Source organism: Ananas comosus, linkage group 9, assembly GCF_001540865.1.
Source record: "Ananas comosus cultivar F153 linkage group 9, ASM154086v1, whole genome shotgun sequence".
In the NCBI taxonomy this organism is placed as follows: Eukaryota; Viridiplantae; Streptophyta; class Magnoliopsida; order Poales; family Bromeliaceae; genus Ananas; species Ananas comosus.
Genome location: NC_033629.1, coordinates 973795 through 994929, shown reverse-complemented (window position 1 = coordinate 994929; position 21135 = coordinate 973795). Strand labels below are relative to the sequence as shown.

General features: G+C 35.0%; 1 protein-coding gene and 1 long non-coding RNA gene across 2 annotated transcripts; both read right to left on the bottom strand.

The window, feature by feature from the left end:
• Window positions 9418–13013, bottom strand: LOC109715821 (RNA-binding protein 1-like). The gene is made up of 3 exons (XM_020241012.1): window positions 12627–13013; window positions 10491–11743; window positions 9418–9621 (listed from the first exon to the last, which is right to left on the bottom strand). Exons 1-2 carry the CDS (start codon window positions 12879–12881, stop codon window positions 10502–10504), a joined length of 1497 nt encoding a protein of 498 aa, XP_020096601.1. The 5' UTR covers window positions 12882–13013; the 3' UTR covers window positions 9418–9621; window positions 10491–10501.
• LOC109715803 lies at window positions 14396–16221 on the bottom strand. The gene is made up of 2 exons (XR_002217759.1): window positions 14818–16221; window positions 14396–14741 (listed from the first exon to the last, which is right to left on the bottom strand). It is a non-coding gene; the product is annotated as an uncharacterized LOC109715803 (long non-coding RNA).

The window sequence follows — 21135 nt, the reverse complement described above, 5'->3', positions numbered from 1 at the left end:
CCAAAACAAGGCAAAATGGTGAGTAACAGAAACAGGGAAGAGCCAAGTGAAACAAAGCAGGGATATATCATAAAAGCATTTGAGGGCTGCACAAACAGTAAACAATACAACAGATGGCATCAATTGATGATGATGCATTCATGCATCTGCCCAGAGAAAAAGATTGCCAAACCCTTTGGGTAAAAAATTTGAATACATTATATCAAGTGTTAGACAAAAGATCGACCTTGTCGGAAATATTTGAGAATCGTTTATGCCATCAAAACTGAGCGTGTTTAATTAGGACTGATTCTGATACCATATTATACAAAAGATCGAAAATATTTTCACCTATGTTTATTATATATAAAAGGATGTATGTAGCTACTACAGGTCAAAAGAAAAACAAAATATATGGGATTTAAATATATATACAATATACATAATGAAATGGTGGAATTTGGTATACAGAGTTTCTCTGAATCAACTAATGCTAGGACAAAATGTTAATGGCTTGCCTTGCCCCATTTGTACTCTTTACTATTTATAGTAAACATAGATTTATAGGAGCCATTAATAGAGTTGCTTCTGTTGGAAAAAAAGAAACTTGTTGGCTCCAGCAGTGCAAACAGAGATGTTCCTGTTCAAAGCTTTAATTCCCTTCTTGTGAGCCCAAAAATTCCAAGACACATTAATAATGCATGCTTAAACATGAGGAGGAAAAAAAAATAAGCACATAAAGCAAAGTTTTAAGAACATTATTACAGGAAATAAAGTAATGAAATACCATCCACAGAATATACTATTCATTATCTTTTGGTTAAGATCTTTAAGTAATTTTCTTAGCTTGATTTTTTTAAAAAAATAAAATATTTACCTAAAAAAGTAGTAGGTAGCAGTTGGCACATAAATAATTTAAATCTTTTTTCTTCAAGATAGAAAGTTGAAATAAGCCTGGTATCTTAATATTTTAAACGCAAAATTAATTACAAGCTTTTATTTTGCTACCTATATAGAAAATTATTGAAGGGACTTTAGTGCTTTTTGAAGTAGCTTGATGATTTTTTATGCAACAACCGGATTGTGTCCCCATTAACCCAGTTCCATTAGCTTTTACCTAATAGGGCATTTCATTTGGGTCAAGTTCTAGTTTGGTTTAGGTCCATTACTCCATTTGCCTCCTAATATAAAAATAAAGTATTTAAAAAGAAATTAATGATCTCCCGTGAAATTAATTAAGCCCCAAACCCACCTCGAGTTATGGTAAGTTTTTACCATAAATAGTAATAAATATAGAATTACACAAAATTCGAGTAAGATTTATGAACTATTTAAACTTTTTTCCTCTATTTTTTTTTGTGAATTATGTAGAAGCCTATATATTAGTGTGGGGGACCTCGTGTTGCACGTGAATAATTAGTAGGCAAATGATTAGTGCGTAATCATTGTAAGTAAAATATTGTTCTCATCCACACGTGTCCACACGTGCTATAACTATGACATATAATCTCAAGTAAACTCTCTGTGGTTGTACAACTTAGGACCACCTATGCAATATGCAAATAAAAAGAGCAATTTTATCTACACATCCAAAATTGAGTGTGAATTTTACCGTCTATTTATCTAAAGTTTAATTGTATCACACTGATCTTATAACAATACTGTATATTGTCTCGCTAACAATTTCTAAGCTTCATTCTCTGGGAAAAAAAAGTATGATCAAAATTGGTATAAAATTAAAGCAAGACTTAATGTGCCTGATTATATATATATATATATATATATATATATATATATATATATATATATAGTGGATATTTAGTTAAATCACACTATGTGCACTAACAATATTGATTCGTGTTGCTAAATTGGGGGTGTATGATTAGAATTTATGATCATTTGGAATTGAGAGGATTTAGCGTTGACTCTATAATATTATATTATTCAAAAAATTCATGGATAGAAAATGGTCCAAGAAAAGTCTTAATTATCAAACTAAATGAGGATTTGATCTCTCGAAGGTATCAAATCCACCTGACTTAAATTTCCATGCATCCATTTTAAATTAAGCCATGATTTGTGAGAATGAAAATGCATGTATATGTTACATATATATCAATTTTAATTAATAGGAGATCCGGAAATAATTATAACGCTAATAGTAAATGTGGAACTTGAATTCAGAACCTCTTAAAGTGAAGGGACGTCCCAGTTTAAATGTAGCTCAGATACCATACCACCCAAAAGATTGGAAGTGACCAAACATTCATTAGATGCATTGCATGCCCGATGTAGATGTATTATTTTGTTCACAAGTTGGATGGTTAGATCGAAGCGTGATCAAATTAAGTGTGGTGCATAAGATGTATGAATTTATTTAGCTCTGGTGCAAGCAATAGTTTCTGTAACGGAATGTATGGATTTAATGTATGGGTTTTAATTTCCACTTTTTATCCAAAAGGTATATACAGCAGCCTTCGTAGTATGCATGTGTATTAAAATGCTATTGTCGTGTACTGTAGTGATGTAAATTAATGTGTATATATATATATATATTATATATGTGTGTGTGTGTGTGTGTGTGTGTGTGTGTGTGTGTGTAAGGGCCACAGACACTGTGGCCTATGACAAAGACAAATCATGGAGATCCCCCATTATGCATCTTAAAGGTCATGTTAAATTAATGAAAAGGAAAAAGGAGATAAAAAAGGCATGAAGGAAACCGAAAAAAAAAAAAAAAAAAAAAAACGAGTAGACAAAAGGCATTAACAAGCCAGATATATACGAACTCTTATCTCTTTATGTAAATTATCTTATATTATTTTAACTATGAGAAATGAGATGATATGAAAGAAACGAGAAAGGATTCCGTACTCTATTTTATAAAAAATAAAAAAAATTAACCGTTGATCAATAAATGTTAAAAATATTATTTTATTATGTAGCAGTTAAAAGGTTATTTTTTGTAAGGGTTTTAAATATGCTGAATTTAAATATTTAATATTTAAATAATGCCGAAATAAGAAGCACGTACTACTCAAAAGTAAACACACATATTACTGATCGGATGGTGCATTATTTTTGGTGCAGGATAAATTCACGTAAGCGTTGAAAAAAGAAAAAAAAAATGGACTGCATGCATGCAATTTGTCTTGTTTTTTTTTTTTTTTTTTTGGGTTTTTCTCAGTTTAATACAATAACGGCTAAAAATGATCTGCATAATCTGAGACGAGAATTGTCCTTTTTGGCCTCTCTCCCTCTTTTAACCAAAATTGCTGTGCCCCAGAAACAAAAACTTGTATATCTAACACACCCAAATAACCAATCCAAATATGGACTGACATAATAAAAAGGCAAGAAGAGGAAAAGCCCAAAGAGGAAAAGGGGGGAAAAGAAAAGTAAACGAGAAATGAAAAATGAAATGAAAAAAAAGGGCAAATGTAAATAATCCAAATCCAACCCACTGTGCACTGGATTGAGGAGTGAGATACATATCTAACGCATTTAAGTCCTGGTTCTTTGTCTTTTACGAGGGGATGTAACACAAGATCCCAGCAAATCCAAGCTAGATACTCAAAGCAAATGAGCTCAAAAACCAGCCCAAAAAGAGAGGGGAGTAATAAAGTGGTTTTGGATAGCTACTAAACAAGAGAGAAGCACTTCACAAAGTCATAGAGAGAGAGAGAAAGAGAGAGAGAGAGAGAGCGAAGAGATGAGAAGAGAGAGGAGAGAAGGGTTTCTATGAATTTCCAACTTGAAACACAGGCCCCTATTAATTAAAGTGCTTCATTAAAGGCTTCTTTTACCTCCCTTGTTGCCTCTCACCTGCCCAATATTTGCATGTCTCTAGCTGCATATATATATATATATACTATATATTTATATATATATAATATACTTATATATATATAGTAGAGCCTAGAATACTGTAAAAGTATCATCCAAGTGATACTTGTGTGTTTTTAGCCTTGGATGGAGAGATGTGAGGTTGAGATGATGGTGGTAGGTGGTGGTAGGTGGTGGTAGGTAGAATAGTGTTTTGATCCAAGGACTATTAGTAATCAAAAAGTAGATCCAATGGCTAAAAACACAAGTATCACTTGGGTGATATCTTGTAAAGTATTCTAGCCTACTTAATATATATATATATAATATATATATAAAATTAGCTACTAATACTATCTATAGTACCGGAGCTCCGGTACTATAGTCTTGTTTTTGATTTTAGGGTGCTCAAATTAACGATTCATACCGTTAAATATGATATAGGGTATATGAAGTTCTTAGGAATAAAATTTTGATTTTTTTCGATATCGTTTACTTAGTAAATAAATTATGTCAAAATAAACGGTAGAAATTAAATAATTTTTAAATTTTGAATATAGGACTTTTAAATTCAAGATAAAAAATGTTAACCTTAATTTAGATAGTCTAAAGTATTTTCTATCAAAATTTGAAGAAATTTAGATTCTTTTACACCGTTAAACTCTAAACTCGCCATAATAGCCATTGAAAATTGACAATTTTGAAATGGTTTGATTATAAAGTAAACTATGTTGAAAAAATATAAAATTTTATTTCTAAAAACTTTAAATATCTTAGATCAGTTTTAACGGTGTGGATCTTTGATTTGAACACCCTAAGATCAAAAATAAGACTATAGTACCGAACCCCCAGTATTATAGATAGTATAGGAGACTAGCTATACATATATATATATATATATAAAATTAAGCTATAATATTTTTAGAAGTATCACCCACTTGGTGCTTCTAGTTTTCTAGCCCTTGGATCTACTCCTTGATTACTAATAGCCTTTGGATCAAACACTATTCCATCTATCACTATCATCATAACCCTACATTTCTTCATCCAAGGATTAAAAACTCAAAAGTACCATCCCTTTAGTGCTTTTTGAAGTATTCTAGCTCAACTCTCTCTCTCTCTCTCTCTCTCTCTCTCTCTATATATATATATATATAGAATTATGCTATTATACTATCAATAGTGTCCAGCCTTTTGTACTATTGAGTTTTCGGCCGTTGGATGAAAAGATGTGCGGTTAGGATGATAGTGATTCCCGGTTAAATTTATAGTGGTCCCCCAAAATTGAGTGGGTGGTTGGTTTAATAGTATAATCTAACAGGTGAAAATAATCAAATAGTAGATCTAATGGTAGAAAACTCAATAGTATCAAAGACTTGGTATGTATAGTGTGCTTTTACTACTTCCCCTATAATAATATATAACCTCTCCCACTCTATATTGGCCTCTATGGAATGATGAGAGGTCAACATCTAAGGGCCTATGTGCAAATATACAAGGCAAACATGTATGGAGACAACCCTTAACTATAGCTAATTGCGAAATAACTCCCTCAACTTTTCCTTTCTTAATTGACACCTTCCTCAGGTACTATGTCCTTGAATTGAATACGTCGTTGATATGTTGATTTCATCAGATTTAATAATTTTAACAGCCGATAACTAGAAATTTTTGTTATATTAATAAAATTTAAATTTAATAAACTAACTATAACAATTCAAATTAAATAAGAACCTAAGCGAAATGGCCCGGGGAGTTCTCCACACTCTTTTATTAATATAGTTTTTTATATATATAGATTTTGTTCCCCTTTTGGTGTTTTGTGGTCCTAGGATTAGCAGTGGTTTTTTTAAAAAAAAATCACAAAAATAGCCAAGCCTAAGAGCCTAATTCTAGCATTGCCTCAAATGAATATATGAATGGTGGTGCATAGTGTGGTTCTATCAAAGTTCATTTGTGTGAAAAGGTTTTTTTTTAAAAAAAAAAAAAAGAGGAAAAAGGTAAAACTGTATTGAGACCCCCATCACCCATGGGACATTGTGACATCGGCCTCTCAACTTTATCTTGTTTTTATTTTGTTCTGATTAATTAATTATGTTACATTTTATTAAATGTAATGGCTTTATTAGTTATTAGTTGCTAATTTCTATACTTTTAGTTACTAAAACAGGAATAAAGCTATTTAAATTTGACAAAAGCAGTGATAATTTAATAAACTCTACATTCAACTGTGATTAAAATCACTTAATTGAAAAAAAGAAAAAGTGAGAGAATATTAATAGAAAAGTATCTAGTTGAGGGGTCCCATTCCAACATGGACTAATTAAAGTTGAGGGGTCCTCCACATATCTTAACCAATAAATGGCTTCAATTGTGTGCATGGCTCTCTCTCTCTCTCTCTCTCTCTCTCTCTCTCTCTCTCAATTGTGTGTGTGTGTGTGTGTGTGTGTGTGTGTGTGTGTGTGTGTGTGTTGTGTGTGTGATATTAATTAAAGAAGAGCATGGGGAGAAAGAGACAGGTTTGAATGGAAAAGGGGTTCTGCATGCTACAAGCTCTACAAAGGCTGAAAATCTAACCTTCTCTTTTGCTTTTATTTTTATATATATAATATATATATTTATAGAGAGAGAGAGAGAGAGAGAGAGAGAGGAGCTAACCTACTATACTATCTATTGTTACCGAGCTCCGGTACTATAGTATTGTGTTTCTCTTAGGGCGTTCAAATCAATGATCCACACCGTTAAAACTGATCTAGATTATTTAAGTTTCTAGAAATAAAATTTTATATTTTTTCGACATAGTTTACTTTATGATCAAACTATTTGAAAATTGTCAATTTTCAATGGCTATTATGACAAGTTTGGAGTTTAACGGTGTAGAAGAATCTAAATTTCTTCAAATTTTGATAGAAAATACTTTAAACTATATAAATTGAGGTTAACATTCTTGATCTTGAATTTAAAAGTCATATACTCAAATTTTAAAGATTATTCAATTTTCACCGTCCATTTTGATATAATTTATTTACTAAGTAAACGATATCGAAAAAAACTAAAATTTTATTCCTAAAACATTCATATACCCTAGATCATATTTAATGGTGTGGATCGTTGATTTGAACGCCCTAAGATCGAAAACAAACACTATAGTACTGGAGCTCGGTACTATAGATAGTATAGTAGCCTAATTCTATATATTCTACAATATTTTTCTTATTTGAAATCTTTTTTTTTTTTCTTTGAGAAATAGGTAGCAAGCTACCTGTTTCATTCATTAAGCGAAATGAATTAAGCGTACACAATGGAGACAGCTAGCGCCTATTTAATACAAGAAAGAAAACCGAAAATAAAGAACCCTACACCTACTGATTAGACAAAGTAACAAAATCTCTTTAATATGATTATACATTGAAGCTATTGCTTTCGCAACTTAGATTTCAATTTTATGGGGCCACCATGATTACAAAAATTAAAGAAATATATAACTATGTAACTTGTGTCAAAGAATTTACTTAATGAACATCAATAAGTCAAAAGGCAAAGTTGGCAATAAGAAAAATAAAAGATCTTTATTTAGTGATCACTGTTCTACCACGACATTTTTGACAACGTAATCCAGCACATGTAACTCACTTTCATGCTGTGGTTGTAAGCTTTTTAATTGAGTCGTATATATATGTTTTCATACTTGTTCCGTCCTCAACTTGCATGTTTAGATTAGTCGCTGTAACATTAGGAGTTGCATATATGGTAAGCATGGGGCTAAAGTTTCTACAAAAGTGTTGCTTGAATGATTTTTTTTTTTTTTTGAAAGAGGACCAAAGCTTTCAGATTTAGGTTTACTCCACAGCTTCTTGTTGCAGCAGAAGCAAAAACTTCAAATCTAAGTTTTATTTTTTAAACTCAACAAATCTGCGGATTAATATCCTATTAGCATACATGTAAGTGTTTAGTACTGGTTGCCACTCAAAGCTATTTGTGAGAGTAGAGAAGCAACGTCGACCGCAATCTAATTAAGCGCATCATTGTTAAATTAATGCTTGGATCAAAAGCATTAACCTTTTAGAAAATGGACACTTGAGAAGTGATTATTCCTCTTGCTTGAGTCCAAAAATGCTACATGAAACCATATGTTCTCGCGATGAAAGCGCGGGCCCTCATGATCAATTTTGTTGGCTAATATGGTGTCTTTTCAATACATTATTTTGCCATTGATATCACAACTTAAAGAGTAGGTATGGATTGCTACACGACATATATAGTGCACAGTATTATCATATTTAGGCTTCTATTTTAAAAGCTAGCTCAGAATTTTATTTAAGCTTACCGCAGAAATAGTATTAGTTTCAAACGTTTCAATCCATCATACGTACATAGCAAGAAAAGAGTTTTGAATGACACAAAGTATTATTTTATTCAAGCTTTTCTCCTCTGCCAAATACTCTATCGGAAGTAGCCGGTGTTGAACACAGAAGTAAAAGTACAACCAAACGGGATCTTAGATGTATATTCTAAAATGCGTTTGTAAATTCAACGAAAGATGCACTTGCTGTATATATGTATTGTGGACATTAGTTATACACGACAAGAGGTCATTCCAAGTTAGAACTAAGCAATAAGATTATATTGGATGGGGCCCGCATGTCCCAAACGTATATGGACACACAATGGATGTGGTACGACACCTGATTTTCAGGCACTGATCTTGTAGGCAGATAAAGACCACGTACAGAATTTGCCATGCTCGTTGTTGATTGAGTTGCTGATTTGATAGGAATTGGAAGGAATTGGGCATTTGATTTGAACTCACCAATCGAAGCTCTATTTTTGATGGGAAGTACTTGCAGAAACTTATAATCAGCTCACGAAATTATGCTCAGGCGCAGATACTGTTTGGATCTTCAAACAACTTCTCTGCAGGCTTTGAGGATTCAAGATCACCTCAAAGTTGTAGCATCAAACAACAAAACTAATGTTCCCAACCTCACTAGATATACGATTACGTCGATTACGTCGCACAAGCGGTAGAAATATTTGGCAAATGAAAAGTATCGCGCATCCACTCTGCCTAGAAAATTTCACATGTAACTCAGCATGGAGCAGGAACAAGATTGTGCCATTACCTTTTATTTTCCCTGAAACAAATAGCAATTCAATTAGACTTGAGTTGCAGTTTGGTCCTCAGGAAACCCAAGTCGAACTCGACGACATAAACTGAAGCCCAGAAAGCGAATGGTATCGAAAACCCGAAAGCACAAACTGGCAATCAATTTCTCTTAATACCTCATAACCAAACAAAAGAATTGAAAGGCATCACCATGAACGTCTTGGTATTAGCGCAAGATCCTATGGTAAGGCCATTAAAACAAATGGGTGTGCACATATATGGTACACAGATCATGTACCAGATTTTTTTTTTTTCCATCTCATCTTCAGGTTGAGGTTGAGGTCTTGAGAGTCGTGGAAACAACAAATGCACCTAAAACCGCTAGATTTTTAATATTCTTCCCCCCGTCCCGGAAACCGTTGCCACTTTGGTTAAAAGCCCATTTAGATATGGACATTAAATAGCATTCGCCATGCCATTCCCACCATGCATGTTGTGCACCTCACTCGTCCAAACAATTAACACACTGATTCAGTAAAAGAGTTTAAAAGAATTAAACGCGGGTCCAACCAGCTGACCATCCAACAGCAGTTTACAGTGAACAGAAGTAGATACAAATTGATAACAAAGGATGAAATAATCATTGTATATCTGTCGCTGAGTAAGTGAGAACTTTGAGAATTCTTATCATCTTCAGAGAGGGCGAACACCTGAATCCAAAGCACAGATACAATGTTAGCACATCAAATTAAATGCAGAGTTTGAATATGTCTTGTTCAAAATCATACCGACTATACTATGACATGAATTACATGCCATACAAATCCTGTAGTTCAGTTTTGATATCCGAACTACGGAAGTTTAAGTCAAACATGGAATGAGGAAATTTCACACGAGTTTAAATTAACTTCAAGATGCTAAAGTAGAAGCTGTTTCCGCTTCCAGCTAAGGCAGAAACTTCAAATTTATTACTAGTCAAACTCCTCTACCTACTTGAAGAGAAGCTGTTCCAAACACCAAGCAAGAAAAGCACTAAACTAGAAATCAACAATATTTCAGAGCAATAATTATAACATAATAAATGTTCCATATAAAAAGCAAATTGAAATTCCAAATATAAAATCCTTTGTTTTTTCAATCTCTGTGCTTTTCAAGCTTACTACACTTATACATTACACTAGCGTAAACCAACTAAAAGAACAAAATTTTTAGCATAAAACTTAATTGGCTGTGGTCAAAGTAAAATCTTTGCTATTAAGTAAAAGACTCTACCATGACGAGGCTAAATCAAATATTATATTAAGATAAACTATAACCTGAAACCTTGTGATTTTTTATTAAATATCCAAAAAAAAAAGTAATGTAGTAGAAAAAAACATATTACTGATACAGATTATTAATTGGCTTTAGAAACCATCTAAAAGCATCAAATTTGGCAACTTGGAAATTGAGTTCATTCGGAAAATTAGTAGAAAACAAGAGTAGAAAATAAAACACTAATGAAAGAACAATATGCCTCAAAAAGGAAAATTCACACCACTACCAAAAAGGAAAACAGAGTAAGATAGTCGGCACATACCAGATGGTAAGTTATTGCTGATCCGACTCCACAGTTTCTGTGGGTGCCGTGGCTGTGCCGCCTGTCACTTGTGACTGTACATCCGAACTAGTTTGGTTCCCTTCTCCGTTACTTAAATCGTTCTCCACATAAGAAGCACCATCCTCTGCAGATTCTCTATTGCTTAAAGCGTTCTCTACATGATGAGCAGTATCAGCCATAGCCTCTCCATTGCTTGAGCCATTCTCTACACGATGAGGACCATCAGCAGCAGGATCTCTGTTGCTTAAACCATTGTCTACATGATAAGCACCAGCGGCGGCAGGCTCTCTGTTGCTTAAACCTTCATGATGAGCACCATCACGAGCAGGCTCTCTGATGCTTAAACCTTCATGATGAGCACCATCACGAGCAGGTTCTCTGATGCTTAAACCGTTGTCTACATAATAACCACCATGGGCCACAGGCTCTCCATTGGTTAAACCATTCTCTGGATTATAAACGCCACTGGCCATAGGTGCGTAACTACCAAAGCCTCCTCCGTTTACATAGTTAGGGTACATGGGACCATTTCCATAGAGTACCGGACTCTGCGTATCCATCATACCATAGCCATTCCAAGGGCCCCTTGGATATGGATATGGGTACGTGTAGTGGTGTCCATAGCTCACACCACCATAGTTCCCCATGGCATATCCCGCTGGATAACCACCTCCTGCATAAGGAAAACCAGGAAAAGGTGGTGCAGCATAACCAGGGTATAAACCATATCCTCCATCATACGGTGGGTGTGGATACATGCTGCCTTGATAGCCACCGAAAGGAGGCACTCTTCTACCAAACGTTCTTGGAGTGAAATTGCCGCTATGATTGTTGTTATTTTCTTGCTTCGGCTCCGCTATCTTAACCTCTACGTTCTTTCCATCCAATTGATGGAAATTGTTTTTCAAAACTTCCTTCACAGCATCCGGTGAGTCAAAAGTGATAAAGCCAAAGCCTCTTGACTTCTGTGTGTTAGAATCATGCATTACAACCACATCATTTATTGTACCAAACTTCTCAAAGTACCTTTTGAAATTTGATTCTTCAGTTGTTGCAGGCAAACCACCAACGAAGATCTTTAAATCAGAGTGACCCCCGTTGAAATTATTATTGTTGAAAAATCTCCTGCTTGGTGAAGGATTTTGATGTGGGCTTTGATTTGGATATCCATTTTGAGAGTAGTGGTGATTCTGGTTTCTTTCACTTCGTGGATAAGCTCTTTTCACATCTACCTGAAAATTCAATATTAACCAACAAAAGCACTCACCAGTATGAGTTTTTGAGAGGTGAAGAAAAATGGCACAAAACACATATGACAAATAGCACGCTTGATAACATTTTCGTATACGGATAACCGTGAATGCTGTCTTGGCAAATCCATCGAAACAAATCAAAAATCATGCGAAACTGCAATGTATGTATCTATATTATTGAAGGAAATTTGAATGCGCATATGGCTTCTTACTTCATTGTCAAAATAACTTGCAAAACTCCCTGTAAAACAATTTAAAGTCTATAAACCAAGGGAAGTTTCTAACCTCGACAAGAAGCTCCAAGTCACCAAAACTTTAGTGCAACTCGAGATCACTACCCGAACATTGAAAACAACATAAAACTACAGGAAAAATCTGCTTTTATGGCACATAACTCCCTCTCGATGTGTCTTTTCGCCAGAAAATCAAACTTTTTTGGCTTGTTTACACGTAATTTTCAAAGTTTGGGTAGTGATCTCAGATTCCGCTAAAGTTCAGGTGGGTTTTTAGTTTCTAGGGCTTTCTCTTCCCTTTCCAATTAAATAAATTACGCTTTAGCACCATAAGCAGAGAATATCAAATCAAATCAGGCATTTAAAGGTGCGTACTTTTCGACAGGTGAATCATGAATCAAAATTAAATTCATAACAGTGGACAAAATCGGAAAAATTAACATTAATAGATATAAGGCAATCATGCATGTTAGGATAATCACATTATAAGCATGAATTATTCCAACAACGTTAAAAAAAAAAAAAAAAATGAAGAAAAATATCCAAGAATCGTAAAAAAAAACAACACTTTCGGGGAGCCCGAGGCTCCAATCATGGGAGATATGATCAAAAAAAGCAACGGCACGAACCTCTTTCCCACAAATCACGTGCTTCGTCTTCGTCCTCTCCTTCTCCTCCAGAACCCTCTCCGCCGCCGCCGCGTCGGAGAACTCGACGAACGCGAACCCCCTCACCTTCCCCGTCCCCCTCTCCTTCACCACCACCGCCTCCTTCACCGCCCCGTACTTCTCGAAGTACTCCCGGAGATGCGTCTCCTCCGTCTCCGACGAGATCCCGCCCACGAAGAGCTTCCCCGGCTCCGACGACGATGAGGAGGCCTCCATCTCTTCCCCGCAGCAACCGAGTCGGAGATTTTAGGGGGCAATCCAAACCCTAGAGCAGGAACAAGAGGAGCGCTAGGGTTTAAGGAAACCGTAACGACGAATCGGGGGCGGGAGAAGAGCTGCGAGATAGTACAAGGGTTTTAATATTGGGGAATAAGAGGGCAATCGACGGTTTATATAAGTCATAAGCAGAGTCCTAATCGCGATCGGGCCGTTGATTTCATGTGTTTTTAGATTAGAATTAGGATAACTAGATCCGCGGATTGAGATACTCATCAGATTTTCCTCTCTTTTTTTTTTCTTTTTGTTAAAAAAAAAAGAAAACTATTAGTTAGTAGTACAGTTCTCTTACACCTAAAACAAAGTTTCAAAAAAAATTAAAAGTTCAAACAAACCTTATTAAAAAATAATTAAAATAAAATTAACCAAGTCCAAAACAAAAAATCCTCAGGAAAGAATAAAAATGCCCTGCATTTTCCCTCAAAAAACGTAACAGCAGCCCACTAGGCCAACTTTGGGTTTGGCCCGTTTGGGTGCGGCCATTTTGTGTTGCAATTTTACCGAACAGGACTGATCTGGCGCGAGTCCAACATCTGTCCGAAGGTTTTCATGCAAATCAACATAATCTGACACGACCTGCAGACCAATCGTGCTGAGTGTCATGCTAATCAAACACGTGCCAACCACAAATCGTGTGAATATATCTAAAATAAAACTTTTTTATAATAAAAATATATCAGCATGTCATACAAACTAAACATATGTCAAACAACAAATTAATATGATCTGATACAACTTGTAGGCCAATTGTGCTGACATGTAAAAAAAAAAAAACTTAAATTAACAAATGCCGCAGCGTTACGTAAATCAAACATGCAAAAGAAAGTTTATACTGAAGTATGTTGGCATGCCATGCAAATCAAATACGTGTCAACCGCATATCAGTATGATCTGACACGACTTGTAGTCCAATTATGTCGAAAAAAGTTTATATTGAAACATAATGAAACGTCATGCAAATTAAACACATGCCAAGCACCAGTTATGTGAACATGCAAAAGAAAGACTACACTGAAGTATGTCGGCGTGTCACACAAATCAAACACATGCCAACCACAAACCGGCATGCATGGTGTCGGCGAAAAAAAGTCTAGAATGTAGAAGCGGCATCATGTCACTATGTTCATTATGTCTTTAGAATTTATCCATTCCGTCATAATTTTTTTCTTTAAAAAAAAATTATTGTATATAATTTTAGATTAATTTGAGATATAAATAATTTGATACAATTGCTATATAAAAACCACCACTATGTAAGTGGCAGAGCAATCATTGTGAGAAGCACCTTGATGCGACATGGAAAATATTGGGAAACATTAGGAACGCGCTATGATATAGTCCAATTTTACTTTAACATTAGGTATGCAGATTAAATTACCTACAAATCACAACAAACAAAGAGAGTCATTAAATTAAGCTGAGTAGTGATAAATCCTAATTCACAGGGTTTCAAAGAGTCATGCAATTGTTACTGTACGTTAAATCTTTATTGGAAACAACAATTGTGATACAATAAGGTGTTACAATCCGAATCAATAGAATCAATGTACGGTAAAGGACTTCAGAAGCTTTTCAAAAGACAAAGTAAACTTTAGTTTCTTTCTATCGTAATCTCGATCAAACTACAAACATCTCTCGTTGCTGAACAATCTGTGATCTTCCAACTTGGCTTGTCTGTTCATGCCAATCAGATTCCGGAAGGTCCCGTACTGACAGTAAGAGGCAGAGGTGCTAAAGATTACGCGAGCAGCATAAAAAGTGAAAAGTTCGCAGCACATTTTCCTTCAAATCTGGTCGTTTCTGGTTGTGAACATGCAAACAACCACACAGATCAGAAGATGAACAACCACTTCCGAGCATCAGTAAAAGTTCTTACACTATTGAGATAAGTGCAGCTCCAACATAGCTCATGGATGAGTTTGTGTAGATTCACAGCGCTCTCTCGACAGCATATGCCCTCTTCATATCATATTTGTATCGCCGAACTGATTGATACTCTTTTGCAAGATATTCATCAACAGCGCGAAAGCAAACTACATGAATACTTAAACGCATCAACTAAACATGTTCCTTTCTTTCCAGATATAACTAACAAGACACAACATTGCTTCGGCTGCGTTCTCGGCAAGCCCCTCACTATGCAAAGGGAACACACAAAATGTCAGAGATAGCACACAGCAGCGACACGAAATTGCAACTAGAAAATCCGCAAATACAATGAAGATACCGACTGTGGTAAGATTGGCTAAGATGGTACAAATAAAATTAGATAGAAGTTATGATTCTACGGTGAGTTAAGGCTCTGGTGCTCATATTCTATGGGTGTAGAAGGAGTCTATCATGCTGATTTTGACAGCATTCAGTACGAGGAATGTTCTTTATAATCACAGCACCAGAATTAAAAAGGAAAGATAAAAATTATGCAATAAATCTAATCTAACAGATAAGTGGTATTGATACGTAGCCATTCAATTCATTTGATTTAAATTGTTTAATAACTCTTCTCCTATAAATGTTGCTTGTGATCGGATGAATCAAATAAATAACACTAGCACAAACTCATCAATTATAAAACAAATCACAACATACATTTACTTGGATAATTCTGAAAATAAGAACCAAACACCAAAAATATGATTATGTAGAAAACTAAAAAGTTCAAAATTTTACAAAATAATCTACAAGAAATTAAGTAAATGGTGCTCATATTCTATGGGTGTAGAAAGAGTCTATCATGCCATTTTCCACAGCATTCAGTACGAGGAATGTTCTTTACAATCACAGCACCAGTAATTAAATAAAAAAAGTGTACAAATAACGCTACTCCAATTCCATAAAAATGAGAGTTTTATTAAATAAAAATGCGGCTCAGACACGCACAAATAAAGTCATCAAAAATTTGGTCCTAAACTTAGCAGTTCATAGATCAGAATCGAGAAATGAGATTAGTCATCACAGCCAAAAATCACAAATTTAACAAAAAAAAGACAACGAAATAAAAAACCAATTAAATCAGACAAACAATTGGGAATTTAGAGGCGAGCGTAACCCAAAATCCATTTTTTATAGAATGTAGATTAGGGCTTTAAGCGCCACGAATTGATCTCGGGAGCAAACGATTTATGGCCACAAACCATCGAAATTAAGAAGCGATGGTTCGCTCGGATCGTAATCCAACTCCCATGAATCGAAATTGAGGAGAGGATAAGAAAAATCAAATCAAAATCGCAAAACCAAAGAGGGATAAATCGAGACAAAATTATGGAGGAGAAGGAGAGAGCGAAACCCTAGAGAGGCTTTTATAAAGAAGCCCTAGATCGGAGGCCGTGTATACGGTGGCGAGGAGATGGATTAAGAGAATTTAGTAGAGAAAAAGTGACCGTTGGATTTAGGGCAAGGGACGTGGACGGTGCACGATCGTAATTGAGCAACGTGGTGCGATTTGGGCCGAGATACGGAGCCCAAATGGAGGATAATTATTTTGTGGGCTTGAGCCCCACTTTACTTAATGGGCTTGGGCCCCTTGAGATGTGAGATATCCAGAAATTTGGAGCGGCCTAAAATTGGGCTGGGCCCATCAACATCCACATTCCATTTTCAAGTGGACCATCATTTTGTATTTTTATTTTTTTTTAAACGACGCGTGAGGTTTTTGGGCCCAGTTTGACGATAAGGACCGTCTGATGCTATGCGTCTGTTTGTTTGTCCGTAACTGATTTTCAAAATAGAGATGACACTTCTGCTATTATTATTTATTTGATTGATAGGAAGTCGATGTCTTTAGAACTGTAGCTATTCTATTTTTCACCGACTGTTTCTATAGCAAGTGGCAAAGGGCTTGGTGGCTGGTATCCGAGACCCAAGTTCGAATACTAGTTGATTCACATTTCTAACTAAGGGCGTGTTTGGTTTGAAGTCGGAGTCGAAATCGGAATCGGAATCAAAATAAGCTGAAATCGGAATTAGAATGACTCATTACCTAATTTTGTTTGGTTCATCACCTGAATCGGAATCAGAATAAATTATTCCCATTATCGGTGTTTGGTTCAGGTGGATATAAAAAGCGTAATCAAATTAATATATTAACATTATCTTTATAATATATTAATTTAAATACAAATTAAAAATTAAATATTAAAAATGTACATCAAAATTTTGAAATAATGTCAAAATTTTAAATAAATTTTTTTTTAAAAAAAATTAAACTTTGAAGTTGAGTGGATAATTTAAAATATGAAACTAAATTTTAATTTATTCAAATTCAAACTTAAAATTAAAATTAAAATTTTAATTTGAATCCATAAATTTAATTTAAGTTTGAAATAAAATTTGAATAAAACTTTATATAAATTAAAATTTAATTTAAATTCAAATTCACAAGTTAGATTCGAAATACTTGATTAAATTTTAATTTTTAATTTAAGTTCAAATTAAAATTTAAAATTATATATTTAATTTTTAAATTTTAACTCATATTTTAATTAAAAAAATTAAAAAAATAAATTTAATCCGAATAAATATTCATTCCGTCCGAATTCAATTTTCAATCTGGCCTCCTAGGCCGGATTGAAAAAAAAGGTTATTAGAAAATTTCCATTCCACTCGGGAATTAGAGTCAGAACGGGACTTCCGCGTACCAAACACCTACAAACGGATTTACTCATTTCGATTCCAATTTCAGGGTAAAAAAGAAGCGAACCAAACACATTCTAAATTTATTTCTAAATGAAATAAACGAAGCGGCTAGTGTACCACCTATCTCTCTCAAAAAAAAGAAAAAAAAGTAAGCTATTCTATTTTTCACTTGCTTATAAAAATAGCTATGCTATATGCTGGTTCAAATTAAAATTTAAAATTATATATTTAATTTTTAAATTTTAAATCATATTTTAATTAAAAAAATAAAAAAATAAATTTAATCCGAATAAATATCCATTCCATCCGGATTCAACTTTCAATCTGTTATCCTGGGCCGGATTGAAAAAAAAGGTGATTAGAAAATTTTCATTCCACTCGGGAATCGGAGTCGGAACGGAACTTCTGCGTACCAAACACCTACAAACGGATTCACCCATTCCGATTCCGATTCCAGGGTAAAAAAGAAGCGATCCAAACTCGTCCTAAATTTATTTCAAAATGAAATAAACGAAACGGCTAACGTACTACCTATCTCTCTCAAAAAAAGAAAAGAAAAGAGTAAGCTATTCTATTTTTCACTTGCTTATAAAAATAGCCATGCTATATGGTGGTTAATTTCTATATGTTTCTCTTCTCTAATTGACTTCAACTTGAGTAGGGTAAAGTCAACTATGAAATTTCAGGTGAGTACCTACGGGCGGCAATAAGTTCACCCGCCTTCATTTTCGGTAAAAGAGATATATCTATCTTATTTGGTAAAAAGAGATTGAAAAACATATATATATATATATATATATATATATATATATATACATTATTCCCCACACCTTCCATCTCTACTGGATGAGAGGTTGGTTAGAAATGTGAATCAATTAGAATTCGAACTTAAGATTTCAAATATTAACCGCCAGACTCTTTACCATTTGCGCCAGAAACAGTCGGTTCCCACCCTCCTACTTTCTAATTAATGCATTTTTATGATCTATTGTTATCTAAACAAATCACTTTCGTAAGAAAAAATAAATAAAATAAAATCTCTTCTTCCGTTTTTTTTTTATTTATATTATTTGTATTTATTAATGTCTCATGACAAGTCAAAAAAGTTTAGAATTTTTACTTTATCAATTTTTTGTCTTTTATAGTATTAATCTGCTGCAATACGTGAGTAACTTTTCTAGTATATATTTAATTAGCTAATTAATGTTGTAAAATGCAAATAAATATGAAAGAAAAATAAATGTACCATCTAATTTGGGAAAGAAAAAACTTTAACGGAGAGCTTTCTAACGTTACCTCATTAAGAAGCCACCTATCTGCCGTCCACGTGTTACTTTTGACTGTAATCAAGGATTATAATACTTCCTTCTAGGATTTGAATTTTTCTTTTGGATTTTAGTATTAAAACACCCAATGATTAACTCCTGGATAGAGGCAAAACTAACTTCTGGTTTTCTTGGTAAAATTTTCAATATTGTTTTCTTGATTGTAGATTTATTGTTGTCCGAATAAATTAAAAAAAATCGTGTTTTTATTTCGTAAGTGCTCTTCTGTCATCCCCTAGTTATGTAGAAATTTTTCAAAAGTTATCAATATAAAAAATGCCATTCAAATTTATTAAAAACATAAAAACTATCCATATTACTAATTTTTAACCCAAAATATGGGCNACACAAAAAAAAAAAAAAAAATTATTACACTTTCTCGCCATACAAAATATTCTGCGTTCACAATCTCAAAGAAAACCTAAAAAATTTTAGTAAATTTAGTGTACCTGCATTTTGGTCAAATAGGAATCCGCGAATCTTAGCCTACTCGATTCATTTTGTGTCACATGGAAAACACTGTAGCATTACAATTTCAACATCCGCCGACGCTTCAGTCATTTTCAATTAGGAAGAATTATGCAATGTGTGTTGAATATAAAAATTTGAAGTGCGATTCTTTGACGATATAAATTATTTTTAAAAAAATAATTATTTTATATGATAGCAGAATAGAAGCTTTGAAAATTCAATTTTTATCAATTTTTTTAGTTTTTACGGATCTTTTCCTATTTAATTCAAATTCATAATTTTTGAAATACATATAACTACCATTATCATCTGAGGGTAAAATCGTCATTTTATGAAAAGCATTCCTTTCCTTTCGACGTGGCGACGGTGACGTACCATTAAGAAAAGATATATAGAAGATCCGCCCATTCCACACTTAATCGACACAAAATCAACCCTGTGATAGTTTAATAATAATCTACGTTAAAATAAACATAAACATGTTCTTTATTATTATTAACGTATGATAACGCATCGCATATTCCCCAAAGTGTATATCTTTGATGAAACGCTCTTTTCCTAATCTCCACCCGTTTCAACGAGCGCGAATCTTACAGAAACAGGTGGTCCACGCGAGAGAGGCCATGTCGCTATTACGTTTGTATCACCATTAAAGAAAAAGGAGAAGGAGAGAGAGAGAGAGAGAGAGAGAGAGAAAGAGAAATGGCCTTAAAATAAGGAATATTTACAAACTAATCATTTCCCGCCACCACAAAAAACCCGCGGTTTTAAGAAACCCCGCGAATACGTCCCATTCGTTATTCCTTTTTTACCCTCCATTCGTGTTCAAATTTACAAAATAGAGTCCCGTTCGAGCTCGTCGTTACCGGTTCAAAAATTCGCGCGAGAGATTATCTTTATTCTTTTTTTATTTTTTATTTTAATGCTACGCGATTAGCGAGGCCAAGGTGTGTTCGAGCCCGGCGCTGTAGGCGTGAGCCGAGGGGGAGGGGGCGGCGGAGACTCCCGGTTCGAGATCATGCGCCGTATGCGCCGCTCCTCGGCCGGGTCCCGCTCCTTCTCCGCCGGCTCGCTCGGACCGGGTTCGGCCGCACGGTCCTGGTTCGGGTGCGGGCCCGGGTCTGGGCCGGTCCACGGGGTGAACCCGAACCCGGAATCGAAGTCGAAGTTGTAGTTGAAGTTGTTGAAGTCGGGGAGGGGGAGAGAGAAGGACAGGGACTCGTCCAGGGACAGCATCGTAATTTAAGCAAATTAGAGGGGCAGGGTGGGGAGAGGGAGAAAAGGGAAGAACGATGAGGAAGGGCGCGGTATTTATAGGGGCGATTTTGGGGACGGGATGCTGACGTGGCGAGTTGTGGGTGGTTGTTCGTTAAGCCCCGCGGCGGGAAGAATCTGGAGCGACACGTAGCGCTCTACGAACGCGCCCCATAGTTTTCGGCTGTAGGAACTGATCAGAGAGGTTTGATGGAGTTCGAGCGGTCGATGTGGGGTCGCGCATAGAAATTGTAGTGCGGACGTGGTGCGAAGGAGGATCTGTCGCGCGGTTTGGTGCGGAAGGGGCCCAGTGGGCCCCGAGGGCGGTTTATGCTTAATCACGAAGCAATTGGAGGGGGCGGAGGATGGACACGTGGCGTGCTTGTGGGACGCACGTGTAGCTGCTGGAGAACTTAAAAGAGACCAAGTACATTATCTCTATTATCTCTACACAGTAACGTCACTATCATTAGAGGAGTTAAAAATTTTCTATTATTATTAAAGTGATC

Bases quoted from the DNA above. Each gene is read 5' to 3' on its own strand.
- LOC109715821 (XM_020241012.1), bottom strand. From the start codon at position 12,881: ATGGAGGCCTCCTCATCGTCGTCGGAGCCGGGGAAGCTCTTCGTGGGC. The intron at 11,744-12,626 runs GTTCGTGCCGTT...TTGAATTTTCAG, and splicing joins ACGTGATTTGTGGGAAAGAG to GTAGATGTGAAAAGAGCTTA.